General features: G+C 41.0%; 1 protein-coding gene across 2 annotated transcripts in view; it reads left to right on the top strand.

The window, feature by feature from the left end:
- Positions 1 to 25,707, top strand: part of LOC144600237 (eukaryotic peptide chain release factor subunit 1) — a 41,244-nt gene extending 15,537 nt beyond the window's left edge. For both annotated transcript variants that reach the window (XM_078411787.1, XM_078411788.1), the window contains 8 exons: positions 159 to 298; positions 2,679 to 2,817; positions 8,757 to 8,947; positions 12,590 to 12,719; positions 13,427 to 13,582; positions 13,722 to 13,786; positions 16,077 to 16,224; positions 22,824 to 25,707. In XM_078411787.1, coding sequence (XP_078267913.1) covers positions 159 to 298; positions 2,679 to 2,817; positions 8,757 to 8,947; positions 12,590 to 12,719; positions 13,427 to 13,582; positions 13,722 to 13,786; positions 16,077 to 16,224; positions 22,824 to 22,906 — 1,052 coding nt within the window. In that variant the 3' untranslated portion in view covers positions 22,907 to 25,707. The remainder of the gene's footprint in view (positions 1 to 158; positions 299 to 2,678; positions 2,818 to 8,756; positions 8,948 to 12,589; positions 12,720 to 13,426; positions 13,583 to 13,721; positions 13,787 to 16,076; positions 16,225 to 22,823) is intronic.
- The last annotated feature ends 1,355 nt before the right edge of the window (positions 25,708 to 27,062 follow it).

Here is a 27,062-nt window from a genome sequence, read left to right as displayed (position 1 = left end):
TCATCATCCAGACTTCCCTTCTCCCACCTGCCTTGCCCCTCACTCTAAAATGAACGTGCATGCCTTGAACGTCTGAATAATTATTACCTAAGAAATGGAGGGTGTGGTGGAGCTGTTACTTCAGACATTAATACTTGTTCTTTACTGTCTTTTCATAGTACCACCTAATGGTTTGGTTGTCTACTGTGGAACAATTGTAACAGAAGAAGGCAAAGAAAAGAAAGTTAACATTGATTTTGAGCCCTTCAAACCAATTAATACATCATTATATCTTTGTGACAATAAATTTCATACAGAGGTAGGTAACTGTTAAGTGCATTTGATTGTATTTACTCTATAGTGGCCCAGTTGTGATCATCTTACGGCTGACCTGTGGTGTGATTCCTAGACTGAGGGGTTGTGAGCCTTTAAAATATACAATTTTAAAAAACATCACCAAACCACTTTTCAAATACAAAATAACATTGCAGTTAAGTTTCCAGTGTTGCCGATTTATTTCAGATTACCACAAAAAACTGTACACCATGTAGCTTTTCCAGTGTGATGTACTGTGTTAATTGCTCACAGTATTACTTATCTCTACTTTGGAACAAAATATAAGGTGACCGCTTGATAAACTACTCGAGTACCCATGGGTGAGTCGTGGTTTCTAGTTGGGTAGGTGTCCATTTCCAATTTGGCGTCTTCCTCTGTTCCGATGAAGTCCTATGTAAGCCCAAAGGGCAGCGCATCATTTTTTGATTAACCTCCCCAAAGCTGGACATTGAATTCAACAGTCTCAAATAACCAAGAGTTCCAATGTCTAATGGATCTGGTTCAATGTGGTGAGAGATATTAAACTATTGCTGTTTAAAAATGTTTCTTCCACGCTGCTACATAAATCTGGCATTTTGTGATTTTTATTTGAGTTTGGCATCTGTAGTGTTTTATTTTGCCATTGATTTTATCTTATTTTTTCTCTCCTGTTTTCATGCATCTTTTTACATTTCCATCAGACATTATTTGTGATCAACAAAGTATCAACACATCTTGCTAAGCACTGCCACCAGTGTTTGGACACTAGCCTATTAATGATGTTCCCTCTGTTAACTCTCTTTCCCCATATGACACTTAGAACATGTTTGATTTCTAACTTTGCCAGTTCTGAGGAAGAGTTACGGACAAAAAAAAACTAGTTTTCTTTCTATAGAGGCTGCCTGAACTGTAGTTCCACCATTTTCTATTTTGGTCTCAAATAACTTATTTCAAATGCCGCACATTAGCACTATCCTACACACACTGGGGACAATTTATATTTTTCACCAAGCTAATTATCCTATAAATCTGTGTATCTTTGGAGTGTGGGAGGAAACCGGAGCGCCCGGAGAAAACCCACGCAGGTCATGGGGAGAATGTACAAACTCCATGTGGACAAGCACCCATAGTCACGATTGAACCCAGGTCTCTGGCACTGTAAGGCAGCAACTCTACCATTCCTCGCATTATTCGAATAAACGGTTGAAAAATAATTCCCAACGTGTGCGTAGGCTCTTTATTTAAAGTATTTTCACTTTCTTGAGGATCTATTATATTATAGACAATAGACAATAGACAATAGACAATAGGTGCAGGAGTAGGCCATTCAGCCCTTCGAGCCAGCACCGCCATTCAATGCGATCATGGCTGATCACTATCAATCAGTACCCCGTTCCTGCATTATCAGTGCAGACATGTATCTCAACCTTTATGTTGCTCGTTTTGAATAAGAACTTTATTTCCCTTGGAATCTTTTTCTCTTTCTCCCCTTGCCCACGCTATCTCTCCCTGGAGCTCTCAAGCTTTTGGAAAAAAGTGCCAGTTGGGATTCAGAAATTCTGGGGAATGCTGTATTTTATTTAATTACTTGTTTCCTGGAACATTTTCTGGGCTCTATGGGGTGTTCCAATTAACTTAATCTTGAGAAAAGGAGCATTCGTTGGGAGATTAAACTAATAAAGTGAATTTGTCTCGTTCTTTCCGTTGCAGTATATTAAATGCTGCAGTCAATCTGCATATTGCAAGTTCCTTCAAATTATCACCCAGATAAGTTTATTTTCTGTGTTGAGAGAGAAATGCTCGCCACCATGTCTGAGAGGGTACTAATACAAATCAAATATAGTTGATGAGCCCAGATCTGATTGTTCTCAAGGATGGCTGTAGACCAGCATTCATTCATTCACTGTGTGCTTATCCAGAATTATTCAGGAGAAAGACGGGAATTTTCAACTCTGAAATGGACCACCGTCTGTAGGTTGAGATTTGAAGGCCTGGTATTTAGACAACTCTTTAGTTAACTGAGATGAACAACCATTCTAAGGTATTTATTCACAAAATGCTGGAGTAACTCAGCAGGTCAGGCAGCATCTCAGGAGAGAAGGAATGGGTGACGTTTCGGGTCGAGACCCTTCTCCAGACTGAAGAGACCCTTCTTCTGACCCATTCCTTCTTTCCTGAGATGCTGCCTGACCTGCTGAGTTACTGCAGCATTTTGTGAATAAATACCTTCGATTTGTACCAGCATCTGCAGTTATTTTCTTGAACAACCATTCTGATCTTCCATCAAAATTGTCACTGTCAAATGGGACTTGCTTCTGATCTCTTGCACAATATTCAGTTATTCTTCATTTTGAAATGTCATAAATTGTTTCTTTTCTTGAAAGGCTCTAACTGCGCTTCTATCGGATGATAGCAAATTTGGGTTCATCGTAATTGATGGTACTGGAGCTTTGTTCGGAACTCTACAGGGAAACACACGAGAAGTACTACACAAATTCACAGTGGATCTACCAAAGAAGCACGGTATGGGCAGAGCTGTTATTTCCCACAGAATTCCAGCACCCCCTCAATATTGCGGTGTCTGAATTTGTTACCGTGCATATTGAATTGCATTGGTACTTGAATTGTTTCCTTTTTTATCAAGAAGTCTGCCAAATGTATAATTTAATCTATTCCTCTGACGCCAAGAGTCCCAGCATCTGGTCTAAGATGCAAGCTTTCATTATTGGGTTTAAAAGAATGACCAGGATGTCAGGGTGAAGTGGAGCAGGCCAATGGAACCAATCCCAATCTTGCCCCACCTCGTTATTCACAAGCTAACCAAATCCAGGTACAACTATATCTGTGATCAAAGAGCAAGTTTTATCGAATACCTCTCCATCCCCGTGTTCTTCTTGCCTTAGCCCAGCAACACTTGTTTGGAACTTGTCAATTTGATCAACTTCACCCCTGCACTTAAATTCACTTGGGCCATTTCTGATACCTCTCGCCCCTTGCTTGATCACTGCCATCTCAAGACAAACTATCCATTGACACTTACTGCAAACCCATTGGCTCCCACAGCTACCAAAACTATGCCTCCTCGTACACTGTCTCCTGTGAGGATGTCTTCTATTTTTCAATTTCCTCCATATCCGCTGCAACTGTTCTTGAGTTGAGGCCTTCCATTCCAGAGATCTGAGCTGTCCTTCACTTTCAGGAAACTGACTCCTTCCTGTCTCTCCCTAGTGCTGTGGATGTTGGAACCCTCATCCACATCTCTTGCATTCCCTATATTTCTGCACTCACCCAGCCTTGCCTTGTAGATAGTATTAATGTTTACTTACCTTTCACCCCATCTGCCTCTTCATTCAGCAAACCATTGATATTTCGCCAGCTACAGTGCCATCACCCCTTTCCATAGCTTTCTAGTTTCCACGTTGATCACTCTCTCTGTGAATAGACGCAAAATGCTGGAGTAACTCAGCGGGGCAGGCAGCACTCTGGAGAGAAGGAATAGGTGACGTTTCGGGTCAAGACCCTTCTTGTAATTGTAATTAATTTATTAGCCACATATGTAAAAAGATACAAAGAATTTGATTTGCCATACAGTCACACTAAAAATGCAACAAGACACACAACTACATAAAAATTAACATAACATCCACCCCAGCGCACTGTGATGGAAGGTAATAACGCATTATCTTCTTCCCTCCTTTTCTTCCGTGGTCGGGGCAGTCGAACCATCCGCAGTCGAAGCTCCTGCATCGGGGCGGTCAAAGCTCCTGCGGTTGGAGCTCCCGAAGTTGATCCCTAACCAAGGAGGGCTGCGAGCTCCAGGATGTTAAGTCCGCAGGCTCCCGTGGTTGGAGCTCCCAAAGTCGATCCCCGGCAAAGGGACCATCAGCTCCACGATGTTAGGTCGCAGTGTGGTCGGAGATACGATACGGAAAAAGTCACATCTCATCGAGGAAAGAGATTTTAAAAAAGTTTCCCCACCCCCCATATAATACGAAACTAAAGATACACTAAAACATACATTTAACAAAAGACTTAAAAACAACAAAAGGACGAGATAGACTGTTTGCAATGCTGCCAGCGTACGGTGCCACCTGGTGGAATACGGCGCCTTCTGATGTCTGGAGTGGGCAGCATAGAGATAAAATGTAGTCGGTGACAGTGAGACTGGTAGGAGAACCTGGAACGAGGGAGGGGATGGAGAGAGAGGGGAAGCAAGGCTACTTGAAGTTTGAGAAGTCAATGTTCATACCGCTGGGGTGTAAGCTTCCAAAGCGAAAAAGGATGTGCTGTTACTCCAATTTGCGCTGGGCCTCACTGACAATGGAGGAGGCCCAGGACAGAAAGTCAGTGTGGGAATTGGAGGGGGAATTAAGTGTTAAGCAACTGGGAGATCAAGTAGGTTTAGGTGGACTGAGCAGAGGTGTTCTATCCAGAGATGCTGCCTGTCCCGCTGAGTTACTCGAGCATTTTGTGTCGATTTTTGATTTAAACCAGCACCTGCAATTCCTTCCTACTCTCTCTGTGAATACTGGTTTGCTCATCCCTTCCCCTCCCCAGGCGGTTTCCCCTGGAAGGTGTAACACCTGTCCCTACACTACCTCCATCGTCATCTAGGGACGTAAACAGCCTTCCAGGTGAGACAATAATTCATCTGCACTGCTTTCAACCTTCCCTATAGCATTGTGTTTTCGATGTGGCCTCCAGTACATTAGTCAGACCAAGCACAGCCTAAACAACAATGCTTTGCCGAGTTTCCGTGTTCTGTCCGCTTTGACCATCAGGAGCTCCCGATTCTAATTATTTTTCCAATTCCACACCAATCTGCATGTCCTCGGCCTTCTCTATTACCAGGCCGAGGCCAAACGCAAACTGGAAAGAAGGCATCATATTCCACCTACGACCCAATGGTTTAAACATTGCATTCTCCACTTTCAGGTAACCTACCGGTTTTTCTTTCTCATTCTGATCTATCCGGGTCTTCCTCTCACGCACGTGATTCTTTCCCTACCCTTAACCACTCATCTGTACATCACCCACACATTCCTCCCACTGGGTCTCTGCCCACCCTACCTCCCTTTGGATGAAGGCCTCATCTTTTCTTCCTGTCAGATTCTAGACATTCCATCATAAGCAGCCTTTTGCCTCCAGCTAACATTTCTCAGCCCAGCTCTTTATATTGGCTATCTCCCTTCTATTCTTTCAGTCCTGATGAAGGGATCCAGCTTGAAATGTCAACTGTCTATTTCCTTCCGCAGATGCTGCTTTAGCTGCCGAGTTCCTCCAGCAAATTTTGTATACTGCTGCGTAGATTTACCGGTTACAGACAACAGGATTGAAGTTTCAATATCTGTGGTGCACCACATTGGTTAGGGCATTTATTACTTGAACTTAAGGAACATAACAAGTCATTTATTTTTTGTAGTTAGGTATTTTTAGATCAAACTGAGGCATGTTGTAGAAATTATTCCTGAATTTATCTTAATGACCTAGTTTATCGTCAACCTTGAAATTTGATGTTAACGATCTCAATCTAAGGCAGGACTAGATGGCCATGGGTTTCAGTCCATGTTGAATAGAACACAGCTCTGTGTGTCATTACAGGCCCTGTTTAATGCATCATTTCCTTGTATCTGAATAGAAAAGTGCTTTGGATAAAGGTTGAACAATTAAATTTTGCTGTATTGACATTCTCTTATTGCATCTCATTACTCCCTGATGTCCACTTAAGTAGAGCAATCAAAGGAGCAGAGTGAAATATTTATCTGAAAATTTTGGGAACTTGGAGATTATATGCTTGTTTCTTTTATTTTGTTATTGGAATCTCTTATTATGGACAGTGTGACAGAACATTGGAACAGTGTGAGACGAATAGTGGGAGCCAGAATTGTAGACCACTAAAATTAAACATTTGATATTTCTTAAGGATGTAAAAATAAAAGTTTTGGTATGAATGTTAATAAGGACTTTGAGAAGACATTGAATAAGAGACTTACCAAAAAGGTGAATGTAATTGGTTCTAACAGTTCTTGAATAGAATGTTAAATGGGCAGGGGACAGAATAGAAATATTGGTTATTTGCTCTTTGGCTGTTTATGCCAAGTAATATTAGATGCCTAATTTTGCATTTCTTGATATGTTGACTGAATGGAGAGCCACATGGTAAAATTATCTTCGACTCATGGTCATCCAGCACTGAAACAGGTCCTTCGGCCCACTTGTCCAATGTGACCAAGATGCCCCATGTAAGCTGCCCCATTTACCAATGTTTGGCCTATTTTCCTGAAACTCTTTTCCACCAGTGGCCAATTGTCCAAATTTTAAATGTTATTGTGCCTACCCCAACTACATCCTCTGGCAGCTCATTCCATGTCCCGCCACCATCTGCATGGAAAAATTGCTCTCGGGTTTACCCCTCACCTTAACCTATGCTCTCTAGTTCTTGATTTCCCCAACCCTGGGAAAAAGACATTGCATTCACCCTCCTGATTTATGTACCTCTATAAGATCACCTCTCAGACGCTTGCCCTCGAAGAAATAAAGTCCTAGCCTGCCTGTACTCTATATGTCAGACCCTGAAGTTGTAGTAATATTGTTGTAAATCTTTTCTGCACTCTTTGCAACATGATAGCAGTTTTCCTTTCGCAGGGTGACACAAAACTCAATCCCAAGTGCAGCCCCTGAATCTGAATTCCTGGCCCTTGTACCAACTGCTCAGCCACACATTCAACTGTCATATCTTCCTACCTTCAATAGCACTTTTTCACCAGGTGTAAACTGCTATCCTGAGATCCTGCTCGTCGATAGGTGTAATCAATAGTTACTGAGTATTTTTAGACTGTTTTCTGAATGACTAAATTCTAGGCACTGTAATTGTGCATGGAACACATTGTGGATGGGCAACAAATATTGAAAAGGCTGATGGACTCTAACCTTGAGACCTCAATTAGAGTGGTTGAACTGTTAATGTACGGGAATGTACGGGGATCGCTGGGCGGCACGGACTTGGAGGGCCGAAAAGGCCTGTTTCCGGCTGTATATATATGATGATGATGATGTTCTTCATTTCACTCCTATTAGCCTATTTGCCTTCACTGCATTTTGCTCGACAAATACTTATAGAGGGATGGCATCTTCACATTCAGTATATCACAGTATTACAGACCGAACGTTTCCAAGTTTTCAGATTTCCACCATGATCTGGTGACACCTTTTACCTTTCAATCTCCAATGCCTATCAGATTCCTCTACTTCCTATCATTCTTCATCTTAAAATCTTTCCACTGATTTTTTCCATGTCTTATAATGGATCACTAAGTTTAGCTTTACCTTCCACCATTGATTTTGCTGAGCTCTCCATGCAATTTGTATTTGTCTGGTTAACCTGTTTCAGGGATATTCCTTTCATGTTTGTGCCACACCTCAAAAAGGATAGGCTCCCTTTGTCAAGATCACAAATGTGCCGAATTGAAATCAAAATGACTGAAATACCAGGATAGATTGCATGGATAACATATAGGAGATACGAGGTTTATGCAGCCGTTTAAGGGACACTTTTATAATTAAATAGTTGATGGAATCCTATCTGTTGTTTCCTTTTGGACAGAGATTCGAATATAATAAAGCAGAATCTGCAGTAAAATGCTGATGTCAGAAAGTGCTTAATGTTAACAGTAGTAGAATTTTGGAACAATTTCTTCCTGCTATTCCCAAAATCAAGAATGATGGAGCTTGGTGGGAGTTTCATCGCACTTTCAGTTGAGAGGTTTTATTTTGGGTCCAGTGACTGGGAATGAAGGTGGTGATTGAGGATAAATATACTTATCTTCCCCTGAACCATCCTTTAATTTATGGGGCTCTAAAATAGAGATCACCCTTCCATGAAAACCTGTTGGGTAGTTCCTGTTGGCGATTTCTCAGACTGTGTTACACCTGAAATTCCTGTTGGGAAAGCATTGATTTGTAATTGGATCTGAAGTTGAGGATAATTTTGAACAAATCACTTGAAATAAATGACAATGCATGGCATGAATTAATGAAGGATCCCATCCAAATACTACATGTATTGTTAGTGACGTTTATATAGCTTCACTGGTAACGTATTATGTTCTGTGATTGGAAATATACAAACTCGCTGGGGCTTGGAATTTGTACTCGTGGTCCAAGTTGTCATTCCATATCATTTCATATTTGAGAATATTATTTTCAGCAGGAACAGTGAGTGTCCTGGCTTAGATTCTTCACTTTATCAAACAATTAAAATAATTCTTCTTTTATCCAAATGCTTGTTAAGAGATCATTTTAATTAATCGTTGCTTTTTGTAGTTCATTATGCTTGCAGCTCTGAGATGTATCAGACAATAGAGTCTTGCTGTTTATTTCCAACATTTTTATTTTCAATTTCAGTATTTGAAAAAACCCCACATCTTTATAGACTTTTAAAGTTAAGTATTTTGCATTTAAAGGCAGAGGAGGGCAGTCTGCCCTACGTTTTGCTCGCCTACGAATGGAAAAGAGGCATAACTATGTACGGAAGGTAGCAGAGACAGCTGTACAGCTCTTCATCAGTAGTGACAAGGTGAACGTGGCAGGTCTTATCCTGGCTGGATCAGCTGATTTCAAAACTGAGCTCAGTCAGTCCGACATGTTTGATCCGGTAAGCTAAATCAGAAATGTATTGAGTGAAAACAACACTGAAATGCCATTTACACAGCATTCCTATGGTTAAATTCTGCTATGATTCAATGAATGTTGAGTGATTGGGTGATCCATGACCAGACATGGATATTATTTCTGGTGAAAGTATGGTATTCGGTCTCCCCTCTAGAATCAGCAATTAATTACAGTTGTTTTGTAAGTTTTTCCTCCATTTGGTCAATGTTAATGCATGCTTCATTGTGCAAACGGTTGGTTCTGCAGATGCTGATTTACAAAAAAGAGTGCTGGAGTAACTCAACTGGTCAGGCAGCATCTCTGAAGAACATGGTTGGGTCATGTTTTCGGTTGGGACCCTTCTTCAAATGAGAACATTGTCCTTTCATCTCTGAGGATCTCTGCCTTCTAATGGGACTTGATAGATAACCGTAGGAGAAGAGGGCATTGTCAAGACTGGCTTTCTTGCCTGGAAACAGTATAAATTCATCCCACGCTCTGGTACTGGTATTGGCATCTGTCCATCTGCGAGAGATGATGGAGCAGCGTGGCATTGTCCTGCTTGGAGATGGGGATTTTTTATCTGTGGTTACATCTCACTGTGCCCAGCAAGGATGAAGTAAGTGTCCTCTCCATTTGATTTGGCCGCTGAGCCTGGGCAGGTAAATGGGAATACAAACTTGCCCAGCATCTACATTCCTCTCTCGACCTGCTAGACTGATTCCAGAGGAACGGCGTGGCTGCTACGTCTAGGGCCTACTCGGTTGCAGGAGTTGCCAGAAAGGCGGATACATGAGGGATCAGCGACCATCTTTAGGGACTCCAGCTCCAGTGCCTTTGGCTCTCCTGAACCTTACCCACAAGGCAGCGGGGTGCTATTTAGCCCATAATTGGGATCTGGTTGATGGACGTCAGGACGTGTCCACATGCCGGTGGGCCTGCACATCACATCCCTGGGAGCCAGAGTTCCTCTGAGTCCTCGCGCAGTTTAGCCTCTAGACTGAAGGTGGCCCAAGTTACCATGTGTTGCCACGAGGAGGCACTGCGAGAGTCTTGATGTTGCAGAGGTTATGTACTGGTAGGGGGAGGCTTGCGCACTCGGCTCCCTTTTTCGCAAAAATTGCTAGCCAGAGGTATCTGGATTTATACCAGGGCACTAGACACATGCAACACCCTATGGCTCGCGCTCTACAGGCTGTAAATGGCTAGATCGGCATGGGTCCATTACTCAGTTTTGCTGGCTTAAAATGGCAGTGTCTGATGCTTGTTAGACTATTCTTCGTATGGTTTGCAATTTTTTTTGTATTCCGCAAGTTATATTAAAATTTCATGTAAAACTAGACCAAGTTGGGCGCAAACCCCTCCTGCATTGGAGCAGCACCCTCCCCTCCCCCCTCCCCAACTAAGCCCTCCCTCCCTCCCTCTTCCCCTCTCGCCCCAACTCCATCCCCCTCAGCCCCCTTTATCCTCCCTCCATAGGAGATAGATTTAAACTTTAAAATGTGAATAACTTTAAATATATAACATCGATTTCAATGAAACTTCCGTTAGCACCAAAGGGACGACGGTGAGTAAGGTGGGCCTAAAATTGTCATGCTACCGTGTACTGTTTTGGCTGTAGTTCAGGAACAAACAAACAAACAAATGCGAGTTTTAGTATACAGATGTTAACTTCCACTCTGCATTTTGCTTTTTCTCCCGAGTTTAATTTTGATTTCAGTTTTGTTGGTGCCAGACAGTGAGTGATTTGAAATTTGGAACCCCTACAGGTTCATTACAAATTCATGATTGCAACTGGTTTTAAATGAGGATTTAGGGTGCAAAATCAGAAATATATGGAACTAAAAGAGGAGGAATGGTAGCTATTGATTAAAGGAACAATATGGCTTCATTAAAGAGAATATAGGCAAAGAAAAGCAATGATCAGAAGTCATGGTTAAAGTAAAGGACATTAATTGACTTGGGAAACTTTCTACACCAAGGTTTTCTTAATGTAACAGTGGAAAATAGTGGTGAAAGCATTTGGAATTTCCTCATCCATTTCTTAAAAGTTCCTGGCTTTGGGGCATAGTTTCAATTTTCCCAATGCTATTTCCTTAAACTGCATGTTCAACTCTTTTTGTTTTCCCGGAGAATGTCACGTTGTATTTTCACCCCGCTGTGAAGACCATTATTCACAACATCGTGCTTTGTCAAGGAACAATATTTTCCCTCTGACAGAATTGTAAAATATGTTTCAATGTGACTGGGCTGAAATATTCTTATTTTTTGTTGGCAGTTCAATAGTGAGCAGCCAGTGTCGTCTACCCTACGGCTGTATTTGCATGTTGCAACATGTAACTCGTTGGAAATCGAGTTATGCCATTCTGATCTTGTCACAGTGTCTGAAGAGTGTCTGAACAAGGGTCTCGATCCAAAACATCACCCATACCTTCTATCCAGAGATGCTGTCTGACCCGCTGAGTTACTCCAGCGTTTTGTGCCTATCTGCAGAGCTATAGAGCTCAGTTGTGCTTAATTGACGGTCTGCATGCACTTTGTATCTGACCCCCAGCGTTGTTTTAAATTGGGTTTCCGATCTGTGTGGAAAGGTAATTGGTTTGTTAAATATTAATGGTTTTAACTTGTAGCACTTAAATGAATGTTTAAATACATTCTCTGCTTGTTAATTTTTACTTCGTTGTTTTTAACCTTCAAGCTGTTTTTTAATGGTAGCTGGTCTTCAGATATATTAAATGACTCACTATCCTATGCAGTCGGAACAGTCTCTGTGTTGGGCTCAGGGTTCATCGCTTAAGGCTAAGTCAGTGCTCGATCAAGGCTCTGCTTCATGGGATAGCTGTAGAGAACATGTTGCTATGCAGGGCCGCAGGAATGGTTGTGTTGAATCCAACGGAGCAGCAAGATTTTGGATGTGCCAGCAGCTTAACTCTAACTCCTGCATTTCTCTACAGGTGTGGAAGTTAGAGATGTACTGTCCTGTGAAGAGTTTGATACTAATGCTGGGAAGAGAATTGGCTGACACCACTGAATTCAGAGCTTCCAAATATTCGATTCCATCTTTCTGAAATTCTGGTCTGCCACAATAGCAACCTCGGCCACCACTCTCTCAGCTAGAGCCTGGGATAGGCCACTCCTAATAAGTTTTGTTGCTTTGCTAATAAAGCTCTAGTCAGACCAATGTTTAAATTACTAAAAACACTCAGCAATTTGGGCAGTGTCTGTAAAAAGAGAAACCAAATTAATGTTAAGACTCTGAGCTGAAATGTTAACCCCATCACCTATCCACAGATGCTGCCAGACCGGAGTGTTTCTAGCACTTCAGATTCTTAACATCTGAATTTTGAATTTCATTTGTAAAAGTAAGTCGGCGAGATTTTAGTATCATTTTTCACAGCTGTATTCTGATGATAAATAACATGAAATAATTTTGTGGACCCTCCTACCAGTATTACTTGGACTATATATGATTTCTCACCACACAAAACTTTGATACCTCATTGTTTTCAGCCCCCTCATCCTTTTGTTTGGGACAAGAGCCACAAAGATATTTGTTGCAATTGAGATACCGTGCTGCTTTCTAGTACAACTTTGTGTTTGCATTTTCATTCAAGCTGTAATTGTTGTTATGTGTGTTTCTACACAGCGATTGCAGAGCAAAGTACTAAAACTGGTGGACATCTCCTATGGAGGTGAGAATGGTTTTAATCAAGCAATTGAGCTGTCAGCTGAAGTCTTATCCAGTGTGAAGTTCATCCAGGAGAAGAAACTAATAGGTGAGAAATTCCTGGTGCAATTCAACACCAATTGATTGGATAAGTTTCGCTTGCACTTGTACATCCCTTTCACAATCTCTGAATGGCCATGGTGCTTTATGAACAGCTTTTTTAAAAATTCCCAAATGTTTTGTGATGAACTTGGTTATTGAATTCCGCTGTTGCAAACCACAGTATGATAATGACAAGATGATGATGGTTTCTTGTCAATTAAGGAACAAATTTTGGTGTGATTGCTGAAGATGGTTCTTGTACTCCAATCTTCAATGAAACCTTTTATATCCTTCACATGATGTCTTAATTGAATGCCAAACCTTGAGTAGTGCAGCGTATTGTTCATGCTATCACCATAGATTGTGCACTTATGCTTTTATGACAAATCAGCCGATTTCAAATTGTAATAGTTCCTATGTTACAGATGAAACAATTTGTACAATATTACTGGTAGTATTTCTGTTATACTATGTAAAGGCCAGTTGTAGGCACCAATCATCTCAGTTGTTGTTTCTCTGGGGCCATTGAGCATTAAACAGAACATGGTCTGATCTTGCCTGGCTTCCATATATGTGGACTCTTTTAAGCAGCACGTTGTCCATAAGAGCCTTGGGAGCTGTTATTTTGTTGGCACGTGCATTTTTAAAATGTTTAATTGATATGGGTTAGAATGCTTAGCTTGAGCAGTGTGTAATGTTTTTTAATTTCATCAGGGCGATACTTTGATGAAATTAGCCAAGATACAGGGAAGTACTGCTTTGGAGTAGATGACACACTTAAAGCATTGGAGATGGGTGCAGTTGAGATCCTGATAGTTTATGAAAATCTGGATATTATGCGATACGTACTCCGCTGTCATGGCACAGAAGGTAATTGCAGATCTTTTCATTGTCAATTCTTGTCATATTGAATGTCCACATAAATTGAATATCTGAAAATTAAGACTAAATGTAGTTTGTAATGTCAATTGGATGAATAGACAGCTTCACTGTATCCTTTATTTCCCAGAAGAGAAAATCTTGTATCTGACACCGGAACAAGAGAAGGATAAATCCCATTTCACGGACAAAGAGGTACGATTTCATTCTGTGCAGCAGTTATAAAAGAGCTGACTGCTTTGTGTTTTGCTTTTCTTTCAAAGCTTTGTCTAGTTAAAAACATTAGGGCTTCAATTTGGTGGCTAATGGGAGCAAGACTCTTGTAAAAGGCACCATTGCAAAACATTTGAATGTACTAGTGTGTAGAAAAGAACTGCAGATGCTGGTTTAAACCGAAGGTAGACACAAAATGCTGGAGTGACTCAGCTGGCCAGGCAGCATCTCTGGAGAGAAAAGAAGGGTCTCGACCCAAAACGTCACCCATTCCTTCTCCCTAGAGATGCTGCCGGTCCCGCTGAGTTACTCCAGCATTTTGTGTCTACCTTCCATTTGAATGTACATTTGTCTTCCTGAGATGCTGTTGACTTTTTGTTGTGTACAGTCACTTGTGGTTGGTATGTTCATTTAATGTCTGAACACCATGCATTATTTCCTGGTGCATAACTGGAGGGGAAAACAGTTAATAGCAACCAAGGAAGAAACATTTGTATAGATGACCAGGTTAGAACTATTGTAGTAAATTGCCAGAGGAGGAAAACTTAAGCAAGTGGAGTGTGGGTTTTTATTCCTGAAAGGTACACCAACTACTTAATCCAAAATGTTTTGAATTGCAACTCACAAGAAACACCATTTTATTTTGAGCACAAACAGAAATGAAGTTACAGAGACTAAGTAAAGTTTCAATTAGTTTTTTTTAAAGACCTGGTACTGGGCTAAATGGGATGGAGGGCTATTCAGCAAAACCCATTTGTCTGTATTAGGCCCATATCCTGTTAAATCTTTTCCATTCCATGTTCTTCTCTCAATGTCTTAAATGTTGTTGTAGCTGCCTCTACAGCTTCCCTGGCAGCTCATTCCATGAGCACCACCCTTTGAGTAAAGAAATCAACCCGTGGGTCCCTTTTAAATCTTTCCTCTCTCACCGTAAACCATGCTCTCTTGTTCTTGATTCTTCCCTGGGAAAAAAATTACGTTCGCCTTATCTCTGCCTCTCCTTATTTTATCTGTCTTTCTAAGGTCACCCCTCAGTCTCCTGTGCTCTCCGGAATAAAGTTTGAACCTGTCCAACCTCTCCCTATGCTCTGCCCTTGAGGCGTGGCCACATTCATCTTTGTACTTTGACCAGCTTAATGACATCTTTCCTGTAGCAGGGTAACCAAAATTGTAAACAATACTGCAAATGTGGTCTCTCACAGCCTTGTACAATTGCAACATATTGTCCTAATTCTGGTACCCAATGCCCTGACTCATGAAGGGCATGATGCCAAACTTTGGCTTCATCACCCTGTCTAACTGTCATGTCATTTTTAAGGAACTATGTACTACTTGTACACTCTTGTCCCTCTGTTCTTTGATACTCTCCAGGGCCCTAGTGACGGCATGGTGGCACAACGGTTGAGTTGCTGCCTTACAGCACCACCCTGATTTAATCCTACCATGGGTGCTGTCTTTACGAAGTTTGTATGGTCGCCCTGTGACCACGTGGGTTTTCCCAGGGCACTCCAGTTTTCTCCCATATTCCAAAGACATACAGGTTTGTAGGTTAATTGGCTTCGGTAAAGATTGTAATTTGTCTCTAGTGTGTAGAGTTCTTTGGGGATTTCACTTCACCTTGCCTGCCAGATCCATCTCATGCCTCTCTTGTATTCTTGGCCCATCTAATGAAAACAACACTTCCTCTTATCCGGGCATTTGTACTTCAAGGTCACTGCTCCCTTGGACCCTGCCATTTATGGGCATTTTCATAACTTTAGTCTTTCCAATGTGCATCACCATGTATCAATTTGTCATCTATGAACTTACTAATTATACCTTCTTCGAACAGCAAGGGTCCCAACACCTCTGCATACCGGTACACCAACAGTCAAAGGCTCCTTGTTACAAAAGCAACCCTCCACCATCACTCTCTCCTATTACAAAACCAATTTTGGATCCAACTTGGCTTGTATCGAATAGGTTTGCATTGTTGAGTGACAATACCAATAATGCTGTAATCTTTAATTGAAATCCTTCCCTTTATATGTCAGCAAAATGTTAGTGGCTATGTTAAACGGTGAGTTATTCATGGGTAAGAACTGATGAAGTGGTTGGCGGCACTGATCATTTTGTATACTTTTTACATAACTGAGACTTGTGAATGAGATAAAAGTTAAATTATTAGTCCAGAATGTATGATGTTAAATTGCGCAAACTTAAAATATAGTTCAGGTTTCATTTAATTGACAAAGTAAACATTTCAATTTTCTTTTTAAAAATAAAAATTTAGACTGGACAGGAACATGAGCTGATAGAAAGCATGCCCCTCCTGGAATGGTTTGCCAACAACTACAAAAAATTTGGAGCTACACTGGAGATCGTTACAGACAAATCGCAGGAAGGATCCCAGTTTGTGAAAGGCTTTGGTGGGATTGGTGGTAAGACTTGTATCTTCAACTGTGAATTGGACAGCTTGTCTGCTGATGGCTTGTATAGAATCTCAGAGACTCTATCTGTGGCCTACTTTTCCATCCATGTCATTTACCAGTCCAGTGCATTCAGTCTAAGATTAATAGTTGAGCTGATTTATAACTAAGATAATCACAGAGAAAGTTAGGTATATTGCAAAATACTGCTAAGGAGATACATGTGGGGGACGACTATCAATTATTGCAGCACAACTATTTTGTTAATTTAGGTACTTTCTAACAGAATCAAGCGACATTGGAAAAATCACACTGTCAATGTAGGGCATTAAATCAAGCTAACAAAAGTGTTGGAATTAAAGAGCATCATAACTTTAGAATATTTTTGTTTGTTGCCTGGATGTAAATGAGTAGCTGCAGCTAATATAATTGCCTGCTCCTATTCCCTCCCCACAAATATCTAACACTGTGTCAAATTGGGGTGTTCAAGATTTGACCTAATTTTGAAGCTGTGAAAAAGGGCAAAATAATGGACGAAGTTAGAGAATAACTGTTTGTTTTATATGTAACAATTTGTATCTTTCAAAAAAATACCCTGACCAGTGCTAAAATGGGCTTGGAGTCGTAGTCATGCAGCACAGAAATGGGCCGTTCAGTCCAACACGTCCATGCCGACCAAGATGCCCCACCTAACTTAGTCCCATTTGTCTACATTTGGCCCATATCCCTTTTAAACCATTTTTTTAGACTCTGAGATATAGCACAGAAACAGATCCTTGAGCCCACAGAGTCCATGCTGACTAGCGATCACCCTGTATCACGATACTACATACTAGGAACAATTTTAGAATTTACTGAAGCCAATTAATCTACCGGCCTGTACATCTTTGGAATGTGGGTGGAAACCAGAGCAACCGGAGAAAACCTAGTGTCACAGGAAGAACGTACAAACTCCATCCAGACAGCACTCGTAGTTAGGATCAGACCCAGGTCTCTGGTACTGTAAAGCAACAACTCTACTGCTCCACCACTGTGCCACCCAAAATTTTAGTGTCTTTTAAATGTTGTTAATGTACCTCAACTACCTCCTCTGGCAGCTCATTCCATATACCCACCACCCTCTGAATGAAAATGTTGTGCCCCTGGTTCCTATTAAATCTTTCCCCTCTCACCTTAAGGCTTTGTCCTTGTGTTCTTGATTCCCCTACCCTGAGTAAAATACACTGCATTCACCCTATCAATTCCCCTCATGATTTTATACACCTCTATAAGATCGCCTCCTGCACTCCTGGGAATGAAGTCCTAGTTTGCCCATTTTCTCCCTACAACTCAGCCCCTCAAGTCCTGGCAACATCATAAGTCTTCTGCATTCTCTTCAGCTTAATGGCATTTTTCCTATTGCAGGGTGACCAAAACCGAACGCACTACTGCAAATGCGGCCACTCTAGTGTCTTCTCTTGCATATTTGAGTAGGGACGGCATCACCAAAGCCATCAGATGTAAATGTTGTCTTGAGTTCAATCAAGATTCCAAGAACAAGGCTGCAAATAGTGTGGTTCATAAAGTAATGAAAATTACTTTAATTTAAAAAGCAAACAATTTAGACACAACAAAACATGCAATCCAGAACTGTTCATTAGATAAGCAGGCAGTATGTGGTTGTGTGGCTCAGTACCAGCAGCAAGCAGCAGGCTCTTCTCTTTGCTTGTCATCTTGAACTGAATGTAGTTTGGCTACGGCTAACATTGGCTGCAACTTAGGTTCAATACCCACTCCTATTATTCAGTGTCTGTTTAGTTTATTGTCACATGTACCGAGGTACAGTGAAAAGCTGTGTGCTAACCAGTCAGTGGAAAGACATTGCATGATTACAATCGAGCCAGTTACAGATACATGTTAAGGGAATAATGTTTAGTGCTAGGTAAAGCCAGTAAAGTCTGAGCAAAGGTAGTCTGAGGGTCAACAAAGAGGTAGATAGCAGTTCAGAATGTTACATGATAACAGCTGGGAAGAAACTGTCCCTGAATCTTGAGGTGTGCGTTTTCATACTTGTATACATTTTGCCAGAAGGGAGAGGAAAGAAGGGGGAGTGGCCAGGAGGCAACTCGTTCTTGATTATGCTGCTGGCCTTGCCAAGGCAGCGTGAGGTATAAATGGAGTCAATGGAAAGGAGGTTGGTCTGTGTGTTGGTCTGGGCTGCGTCCACAATTTGCTGCAATTTCTTGTGGTCATTTGCACATTACATCACAACATGAAGGACGTCAGTGTCTCATTTGCATCCTCGCCAATGTACGTACTACAAACTTATGCTTCATTAGACTTCTTGATTAACTATCATGTGTTTGTCCTATCTGTGACCTTGCTCGGGTCCTATCTTGTCTTGTTTGGACACTTCCCCATGGCATAGTTTAAAATCACCTACTAATCCCTCTTGACTATTTACGGGGACCTGGTTTCCTCCAATTTTGTTCACTCCCTTCCCTGCAGAGGTGATTATGGCCAGCCTTAGTCCTACTTAAGCTTAGCCTCTTTCTGAAAGATTATTGCAAAGTCTTGGAAGTTAAAGATACTTAAATTTGAAAATAGCAATTGTTTCTTGTTGCCCCTCCCCTGTTGCAACCAGTCATGCCTTCACAATGTAATTACTTTGTATATGGATTAAATTAAATCTCCTGTTAGCTAGTAACCAAAGAACTATGGTACAGGCAGAAAGTAGATAGGTGATCACTAGGAAAGGGAGTAGAAATGGAATAGCCTGTGGCTATTTGTCCAATGGGGATATGTGGGTGAAGCTGTGAAATGGAAAGGAGACGATCACCTTGTTAGGATTGTACTGTAAATCCCCAAATACTTAACAGAAATTAGAGGAACTAATATGCTGGGTATTGCAGACAGCTGGGTCTGTAGGGTTGTCATGGTAGGAGGTTTTAACTTTTCCAATATAGACTAGTGCTGCAATAATACCAAAGGTTTAGATGGGGTGGAATTTGTCAAATGTTTTCAGGAGAGTTTCCTCAGGCAATATAAAGAGGGCCCTACAAGGGAGAGGGCAATGTTGAACTATTCTTAGGAAATTGGGAAGGACCTGTGACTGAAGCGTTAATAGACAATAGGTGCAGGAGTAGGCCATTCGGCCCTTTGAGCCAGCACTGCCATTCAATGTGATCATGGCTGATCATTCACAATCAGTCCCCTGTTCCTGCCTTCTCCCCATACCCCCTGACCATACCATACCATCTTTAAGAGCTCTATCTAGCTCTCTCTTGAAAACATCCAGAGAATTGGCCTCCATTGCCTTCTGAGGCAGAGAATTCCACAGATTTACAACTCTCTGACTGAAAAAGTTTTTCCTCAACTCTGTTCTAAATGGCCTACCCCTTATTGTTAAACTGGCCCCTGGTTCTGGACTCCCCCAACATTGGGAACATGTTTCCTGCCTCTAATGTGTCCAATCCCTTAATAATTGTATATGTTCAATAAGATCCCCTTTCATCCTTCTAAATTCCAGTGTATACAAGCCTAGTCGCTCCAATCTTTCAACATACGACAGTCCCGCCATTCCGGGAATTAACCTAATGAACCTACACTGCACGTCCTCAATAGCAAGAATATCCTTCCTCAAATTTGGAGACCAAAACTGCACACAGTTCTCCAGGTGTGGTCTCACTAGGGCCCGGTACAACTGCAGAAGGACCTCTTTGCTCTAATACTTAACTCCTCGTGTCATAAAGGCCAACGTGCCATTAGCTTTCTTCACTGCCTGCTGTACCTGCATGTTAACTTTAAGTAACTGATGATCAAGGACACCCAGATCACTTTGTACTTCCCCATTTCCAAACTTGACACAATTCAGATAATAATCTGCCTTTCAGTTCATACCACCAAAGTGGATAACCCCACATTTATCCACATTAAGCTGCATCTGCCCACTCACACAACCTGTCCAAGTCACATTGCATCCTCCTAATGTCCTCCTAATGGGACCAGCAACCACAGTTCTCCAAAGACGTACAGGTATGTAGGTTAATTGGCTGGGTAAATGTTTTTTGTTTTTTTTAAATAAAAAAATTGTCCCTAGTGGGTGTAGGATAGTGTTAATGTGCGGGGATCACTGGGCAGCACGGACTTGGAGGGCCGAAAAGGCCTGTTTCCGGCTGTGTATATATATGATGTGATATGATATCAGCTTCAAAATAATTATGGTTAAGGTCAAAGCTGGTGCACATTAAAGTTCTAAATTGGGGCAATGTCAGATTTGATGGTATTAAATAGGAACTTGCAGAAGTTAATTGTCGGCTGTTTGTGGGCAAAGGGATGGCCAGAAGGTGGGATTCATTTGAATGTGTTGGTGAGAGTTCAAGGTATGCACGTTCCTGCTGGAATGAAGGACAAGGCTGGTTAGGAGTTAAGGAAACATGAATGATAACAGAAATTGAGGTTCTGGTCAGGAAAAAGGGGACATGGGTCCGGTCTATCCACGGTCTATCTCAACTCCAGCGAGACCTTTAAGGTTTTGCAAAGTAGGCTGCTCTGGAAGGTTAGATCACATAGGATCTAGAGAGAGCTACCAAATGATACAGAATTGGTTTGATATTTAAGCAGAGTAGTGGTGGAAGTTTGTTTTTTCGGACTAGGCCTGTGACGACAGGAGGTGTGTCTCGGATTGGTGCTGTTTGTCATCTATATCAATGATTTGGATGAGAATATACAAGGTATGATTAGTAAATTTGCAGGTGACACATAAATAGGTCGTATTGTGGACAGCAAAGATGGTTATCTAGAACTACAGAGGGATCGTAAACAGCTGGGCAAGTGGGCCAAGGAATGGCAAATGGGGTCAAATTCGAATAAATGAGGTCATGTGTTTTGGCATGTGAAACCAGGGGCCCTGGAGAGAATTTTAGAGTAGGGTGATTGAGGAGTAAAATTATTGAAGTATTGTGTTCACTTTTGGTCACCCTGCTGCCAGAAGGATGTCATCAGCAGAAGATTTATGATGTTGCCAAGACTTGAGGACCTGAGTGAAAGGGAGATGTCTGGTAGGCTATGGCTATTTGAAGCACAGGAGGCTGAGGGGTAATGTTATAGAGGTGTATAAAACAACGAAGGATATGAGTAAGATGAAAGCAGTCTTTTTCCCAGATTAGGGGAATCAAGAACTAGGACATAAGTTTGGGATTTAATAGGAACCCAATGGTTTAACACAGAGATTGATGTGCATATGTGATGAGCTGCTGGGAGGGAGTAGTTGCGGCAGGTACAATAACAACATTTAACAAAGTTTGGACAGGCACATGGATGGGATAATTAAGGAATTTGGGCCAAATGGATCCATCTTAGATGGGCATCCTGGACTTACATGAATGACTTTGGACGAGAAAGGCCTGTGTGCTGTATCACCATATGACTATAACTATGTATATTTTCTCATCTTGAGAATGAGATATCCTTGTTCCGCTAACCAACCCCTTAACTAATCAAGCTATTTCTAAGTTTCTTCTTTGTGCTCCTAATTTAATTTCTGTAAATAACACATGGGCAAGGATCATGTTCAGTAAATCTGAGCTCTGATGAGGAGATATATTTAAATAACTCGGGCCTGCTTATCATTCTCGTAGTGCTCTATAGATTTTACATTTGGGATCAGCTGATGCCCAGAATAGTCATGGCCATAGAGACATTTTAATCAGTCCATTGTGCAGTCAAACGGTTTTCTTTCCAAATGTATTTATGTAAAAAGGTTCCTTCCTATCGAGTGAAAATTTATTGCCCTCTCATTCCCAGAGCCTTTGATCGATATTTCGCAATTATCTACAATTCTTGCAAGAAATGCTGGTTCTTGCTCCCCTTTAATAGCTTGCCCGAGTGAAATAAGAGCATGAAAGTTCTCGCTAGTGTCCTGACCAATATTAGTCTCTCAACTGATAATGAGATAGATAATCTATTCATTGTATTGCAATTTGGAGCTTCCTTCATGTTAATGAGCTGCCTCTTTCATCTATTATAATGACTATACTTTAGAAAGTTATTGTTTGCAAATTGGTAGGTTTTTGGAACAAACTGCTGGAGGAGGTAGTTGAGGCAAGTACTATAACAATATCATATCATATCATATATATACAGCCGGAAACAGGCCTTTTCGGCCCACCAAGTCCGTGCCGCCCAGTGATCCCCGCACATTAACACTATCCTACACCCACTAGGGACAATTTTTACATTTACCCAGCCAATTAACCTACATACCTGTACGTCTTTGGAGTGTGGGAGGAAACCGAAGATCTCGGAGAAAACCCACGCAGGTCACGGGGAGAACGTACAAACTCCTTACAGTGCAGCACCCGTAGTCAGGATCGAACCTGAGTCTCTGGCGCTGCATTCGCTGTAAAGCAGCAACTCTACCGCTGTGCTACCGTGCCGCCCAATGAAAAGGCATTTGGGCAAGTGCATGGATAGGAAAGGTTTAGAGGAATACGAGTCAAACAAGGGCAGGTGGGACAAGTGTAGATGGGGCATCTTGGTCGGTATGGAGCAGGTGGGCTGAAGGGCCTGTTTCCATGCCATATGACTGATGGTTGTGAAGGGCGTCACAATAATAAATGTTTTTTTACCAGGTATTCTGCGATACCGTGTGGACTTTCAAGGAATGGAGTACCAAGGAGATGAGGACGACTTTTATGACCTGGATGACTACTAGGTAGTCTGGAACAGGTCTGGTTACAGGTGCCTAACCCTCCAGCATCCAACCCAAGAAGTGAAGATCCACAACAGAATAATCAATCCCTGCCTTAGAACAGACATTATCACAACTCGTGATATCTAAATACATTGGAGATGGTGAATTTAAAAACAAATAACACACATAGATTTGTCAAAGTGTCAATACAGCAGCAACACCAAACTACTGTTCCTTATGCCAGTTTGGACTAATCTTTTGAGAGACATTTTTTTTTAATTTTTACTTCAATGGGATTTTTGTTGCTGTTGTATTTTATGAAATGGAAACATTTTTTACCTCCAAATGTAGAGGCAAATAATAAAAATGGAATGCTATTGAATTTCATTTCTGCAGGCTGACTGGATATAAGCTCTGTTTTCCCCCTTGGAAAGAGTTTCTACATTAAAGCAGTTAGATGTCTTGACCAACTGTAGTGAATGACCCCGTTTACATGGACACCACTAAACATGGTTGTACCTAAGGAGGAGATTGAAGAATATGCCTATTGTGATTTAAGCAATTAATGTTAATCTCCAAATTAAAGTAGTGGGGGTAAATTTTCAGGTTTGCATTTTTTGGACTTCTGAGTTGTAGAGGGAGCAGAGTTGCAAAGAATCCTACATGCCTTTTATTAAGAATTAATATATATTGGGGATGCTTGAGCAGACTTGTCGGTTTGCTGGGTATCGCCAGATATGCCCTAGTGATAATTAATGTCATAAATATTCAATCCTTGAGCAGGTTTTGTTCCTGCACTGGTCTTGAAAGTTGGAGACAGGAGTTCCCATTTTCTTGTAAGGCCAGCCTTTTGGTTGCTTGTGAGTGCAAAACCACCAAGCTTTAACTTTAGTTTTGATCTGGGTGAAGGTGTATTGGTTAATAGGATCTGCTCCATATTGGGGTTTATTGTTGGTACAGCATGGACTTGAACTGGGTACACCCTTGCAATCATGCTGCAAAACACAGCCTCTGTCATGCCATCTTCAGACTGTGTCGGAAAATTGATATGTCTGAGTTTCTTTTGAAACAATCCCAAATTCTAGTGAAGTCGGCCATCCACCAACTCACGAAACTCTGGTATCACACATCTGGTGGGGTTTGGGTTTTTGTTGAGCGTGGACGAAGGCTTGCATCTTAAACCTCTGGTGTGGTAATTCAGCCTATTAGTTTGCATAGCGCAAAGAGGGTCAGCAAGGAAATTGCTTCTTTCTCTCTCTAGTTACGAGGTTATCAGGAATCTGGTTTCTTACAATCTATTAACAGATAAAAAATAGAACATTAAAACTGTACAGAATGAGGTCATATTAGTACAAAGTGTGGCTTTGAGCATTGGTGTCGGTCGGGCTGGAGCTTAATAAACTTGGATATGACTTGATTGAGAAATCATTGGGGAACAAATGTCAAGAGCCTTGTTAAATAGCTAATTCACTGAAATCAAAATGGTCGGGGTCTAGCAAATTCCATGTCGTGCCTGAAGCAATCACGTTAATAAACTAGTCATTAGGATTATTAATTGGATTGCATTACATTTCAAACATTTAAGCGCTCAAAAGTGGAATGAGTTCATGGAAAGTAGTGGTGTGACAAGTTACTGTATATTTTGGATCACAAGCAGCATCTTATTTGGTGACTGCTTGTAGCAGACACTATGTTGGAATCAATCTATCCCAGTTCTTCTAACCAGTGAAGACCAAAAGGAAAGCAGTGATTTTTGTTTTTGTTTAATCAACATGCCTGTGATTATGTTGAAATGTGGTATTTATGAAATAATGCGGGAAGATGGGTCTGATTGTACAGATTGCAACAACACAGATTACCTTATTCAACTCCTTATTCGGTTTGAATGTGTATAATACAGTTCACAGGCCACTATTATCAGATTTTGATGTGACACACATCTAATGCATAGCACCATTGCCATTAATTAGCAAGACCTTCCTATTCCATATGAGCAATGACCTGTGCTACTTTGTAGTGCTGGTAATGTGCACAGATCCCAAAATCTTTCTAAGTAGATGTATATTTAATTTAGCACAGTTATACACAAGAAACTTGTGAATTTAAAACTAGCATACCAATGCTCTTCTGTTCACTGTTAAGATTAGAATATATTTTCAAAAACCCTCCAAATACTGAAATCTATTTGCAGATTCTGAAACGTGTTTCTCTGTCAAAATATCCAAAAATGTTTTTCGTTTCAAAGCAGTCAGATTTCTTATGCTGACTGTGTAAAGTAGAATTAAGATGTTCCGAATATTGTATGGTATTCATGACATGATTGCAATTGTTTTTTTTCATTTTGGCCTCTGAGATTTTCAGTGCTCAAGGATATGTGTAGAACTCACATTGAGTTCGTGCACATTTGCAGTGTTCTACTTGTCCTCTCCAGTCCCTGTCCAAGAGGGAGAGTTGTGGTGGACCATGCTTTCAGCACTGGGTTGTGTAAACTGTGTAAATGGGGCAATTTTGATACATAAAACGAGGATATATATATAAAAATATATATTACTTTTTCAAATATCCCACTGCTTGGTATAAGAAGTATGCATTGGAAAGTATGCAGCTCTTTTTGTAGTTTTAATGTTTACTATTTAAGTTTGGAGATGATGCCAAAATGTGTTTATTTTGTATTCCTTTGACCAATGTATTCTCCAGCAATGGAAGTGATCTTTGAATTCACAGAAAGGGGTAGATTTCAGCTTTTATGCACCACAGCCTCTGCAGAAAGATCCCAAGCAGCAACTTGGTGTTGTGATGTACAGAAATGGAGAAGAGTATTAAAACCATATTTAAGAATATATTTTATTTGAGTCTTGTTCTTTTGGGACCTCTTTAGAACAAATTGAAAGTTACATCTAGCAGGGCTGTTACAAGGTAGATTTGATTCTTGATCTTTGTCAGCGGTGGTAACAATTGGGCTTCATTTCCCTGTGGTCAAACGAGGATTACTGCTTTGTGCATGACTGTTGCTTGATCTGTTCTGGACTAAAACGATCTTTTGAGTGATGATTAGATTAGTGTTCACTCAAGTGATTTAGTATTTAACGTCTTGCACGTTCAAAGTAAATGCTCAAATGAGGTTGAGAATGATAGCCTAAAGTTAATTAGGAGTAGTCCTGTTTTTGGACTTTAAAACATGATTAGTGGATTTTGGTTTCTGTTGATGTATTGAGACCAATTTTGAGAATGGCTATTTTCATCCCTGAGCCCAATTTTCTCTTAATGGTCACCTATTGTGCATTGCCCAAGCGATGCATGATTCTCAGTACAAGGGATGGGTGTGGAGGGATGAATAGGGAGTGTCCAGGACTAGAGGCCATCACCTCAAAATTAAAGGATGTTCCTTTAGGAAGGAGATGAGGAATTTCTTTAGTCAGAGGGTGGTGAATCCGTGGAATTCTTTGCCACAGAAGGCTGTGGGGGTCAAGTCAATGGATATTTTTAAGGCAGAGATAGATAGATTATTGATTTAGTACGTGTGTCAAGGGTTATGGGAAGGAGGAGAATGGGGTTAGGAGGGAGAGATAGGTCAGCCATGAGTGAATAGCGGAGTAGACTTGGTGGGCTGAATGGCCTAATTCTGCTCCTATCACTTATGAACCCTGGGGCATCATAGATTTCGAATGGGACAAGTTGTTCAGTCCTTGGGGTAAGAATTTAAAGAATGAATGGAGCTGGTGAAAGGTTTGTCTGGAGGTATAATCAAAATTCAGTTTTTGTGAGTTACCAGAACAGTCAGATAATATAACAGTACGATAACAAGTACATTGGGGTATTAGTAGGGTTGGAGATGATGGAGGAGAAGTGGACTCAAGATTCTACCTTAAAGGCAGTTCTTTCATAGCATAGGGAAACATTGAAGGGGCAAACATGTTCTATCAAGAAAGGGAAAGATGTGTCCCTTAATATTGAAATTCTTGGGTTTTGGGGAACATGGGTGTAAGATGAGACAGAAATGAAGCTTACGACTTACTGGGACATCGGCACTGGAAAGCCAAGAGGGATATAAAAAGATGAGATTAATTTCAAAAGTATCGAAGCAAAAGACATGAAAATGATGCAAAATCTTTAGATACATAAAGTCTATAAAGATGGCAGAGGAAGGGGTAGCTCCAATTGGTGCAGAAAGGTAGGA

The sequence above is a fragment of the Rhinoraja longicauda genome, chromosome 14 (assembly GCF_053455715.1).
Source record: "Rhinoraja longicauda isolate Sanriku21f chromosome 14, sRhiLon1.1, whole genome shotgun sequence".
NCBI lineage: Eukaryota > Metazoa > Chordata > Chondrichthyes > Rajiformes > Arhynchobatidae > Rhinoraja > Rhinoraja longicauda.
Note: the sequence above shows the minus strand (reverse complement) of the source record. Positions and strands in the feature narration are given on the sequence as shown.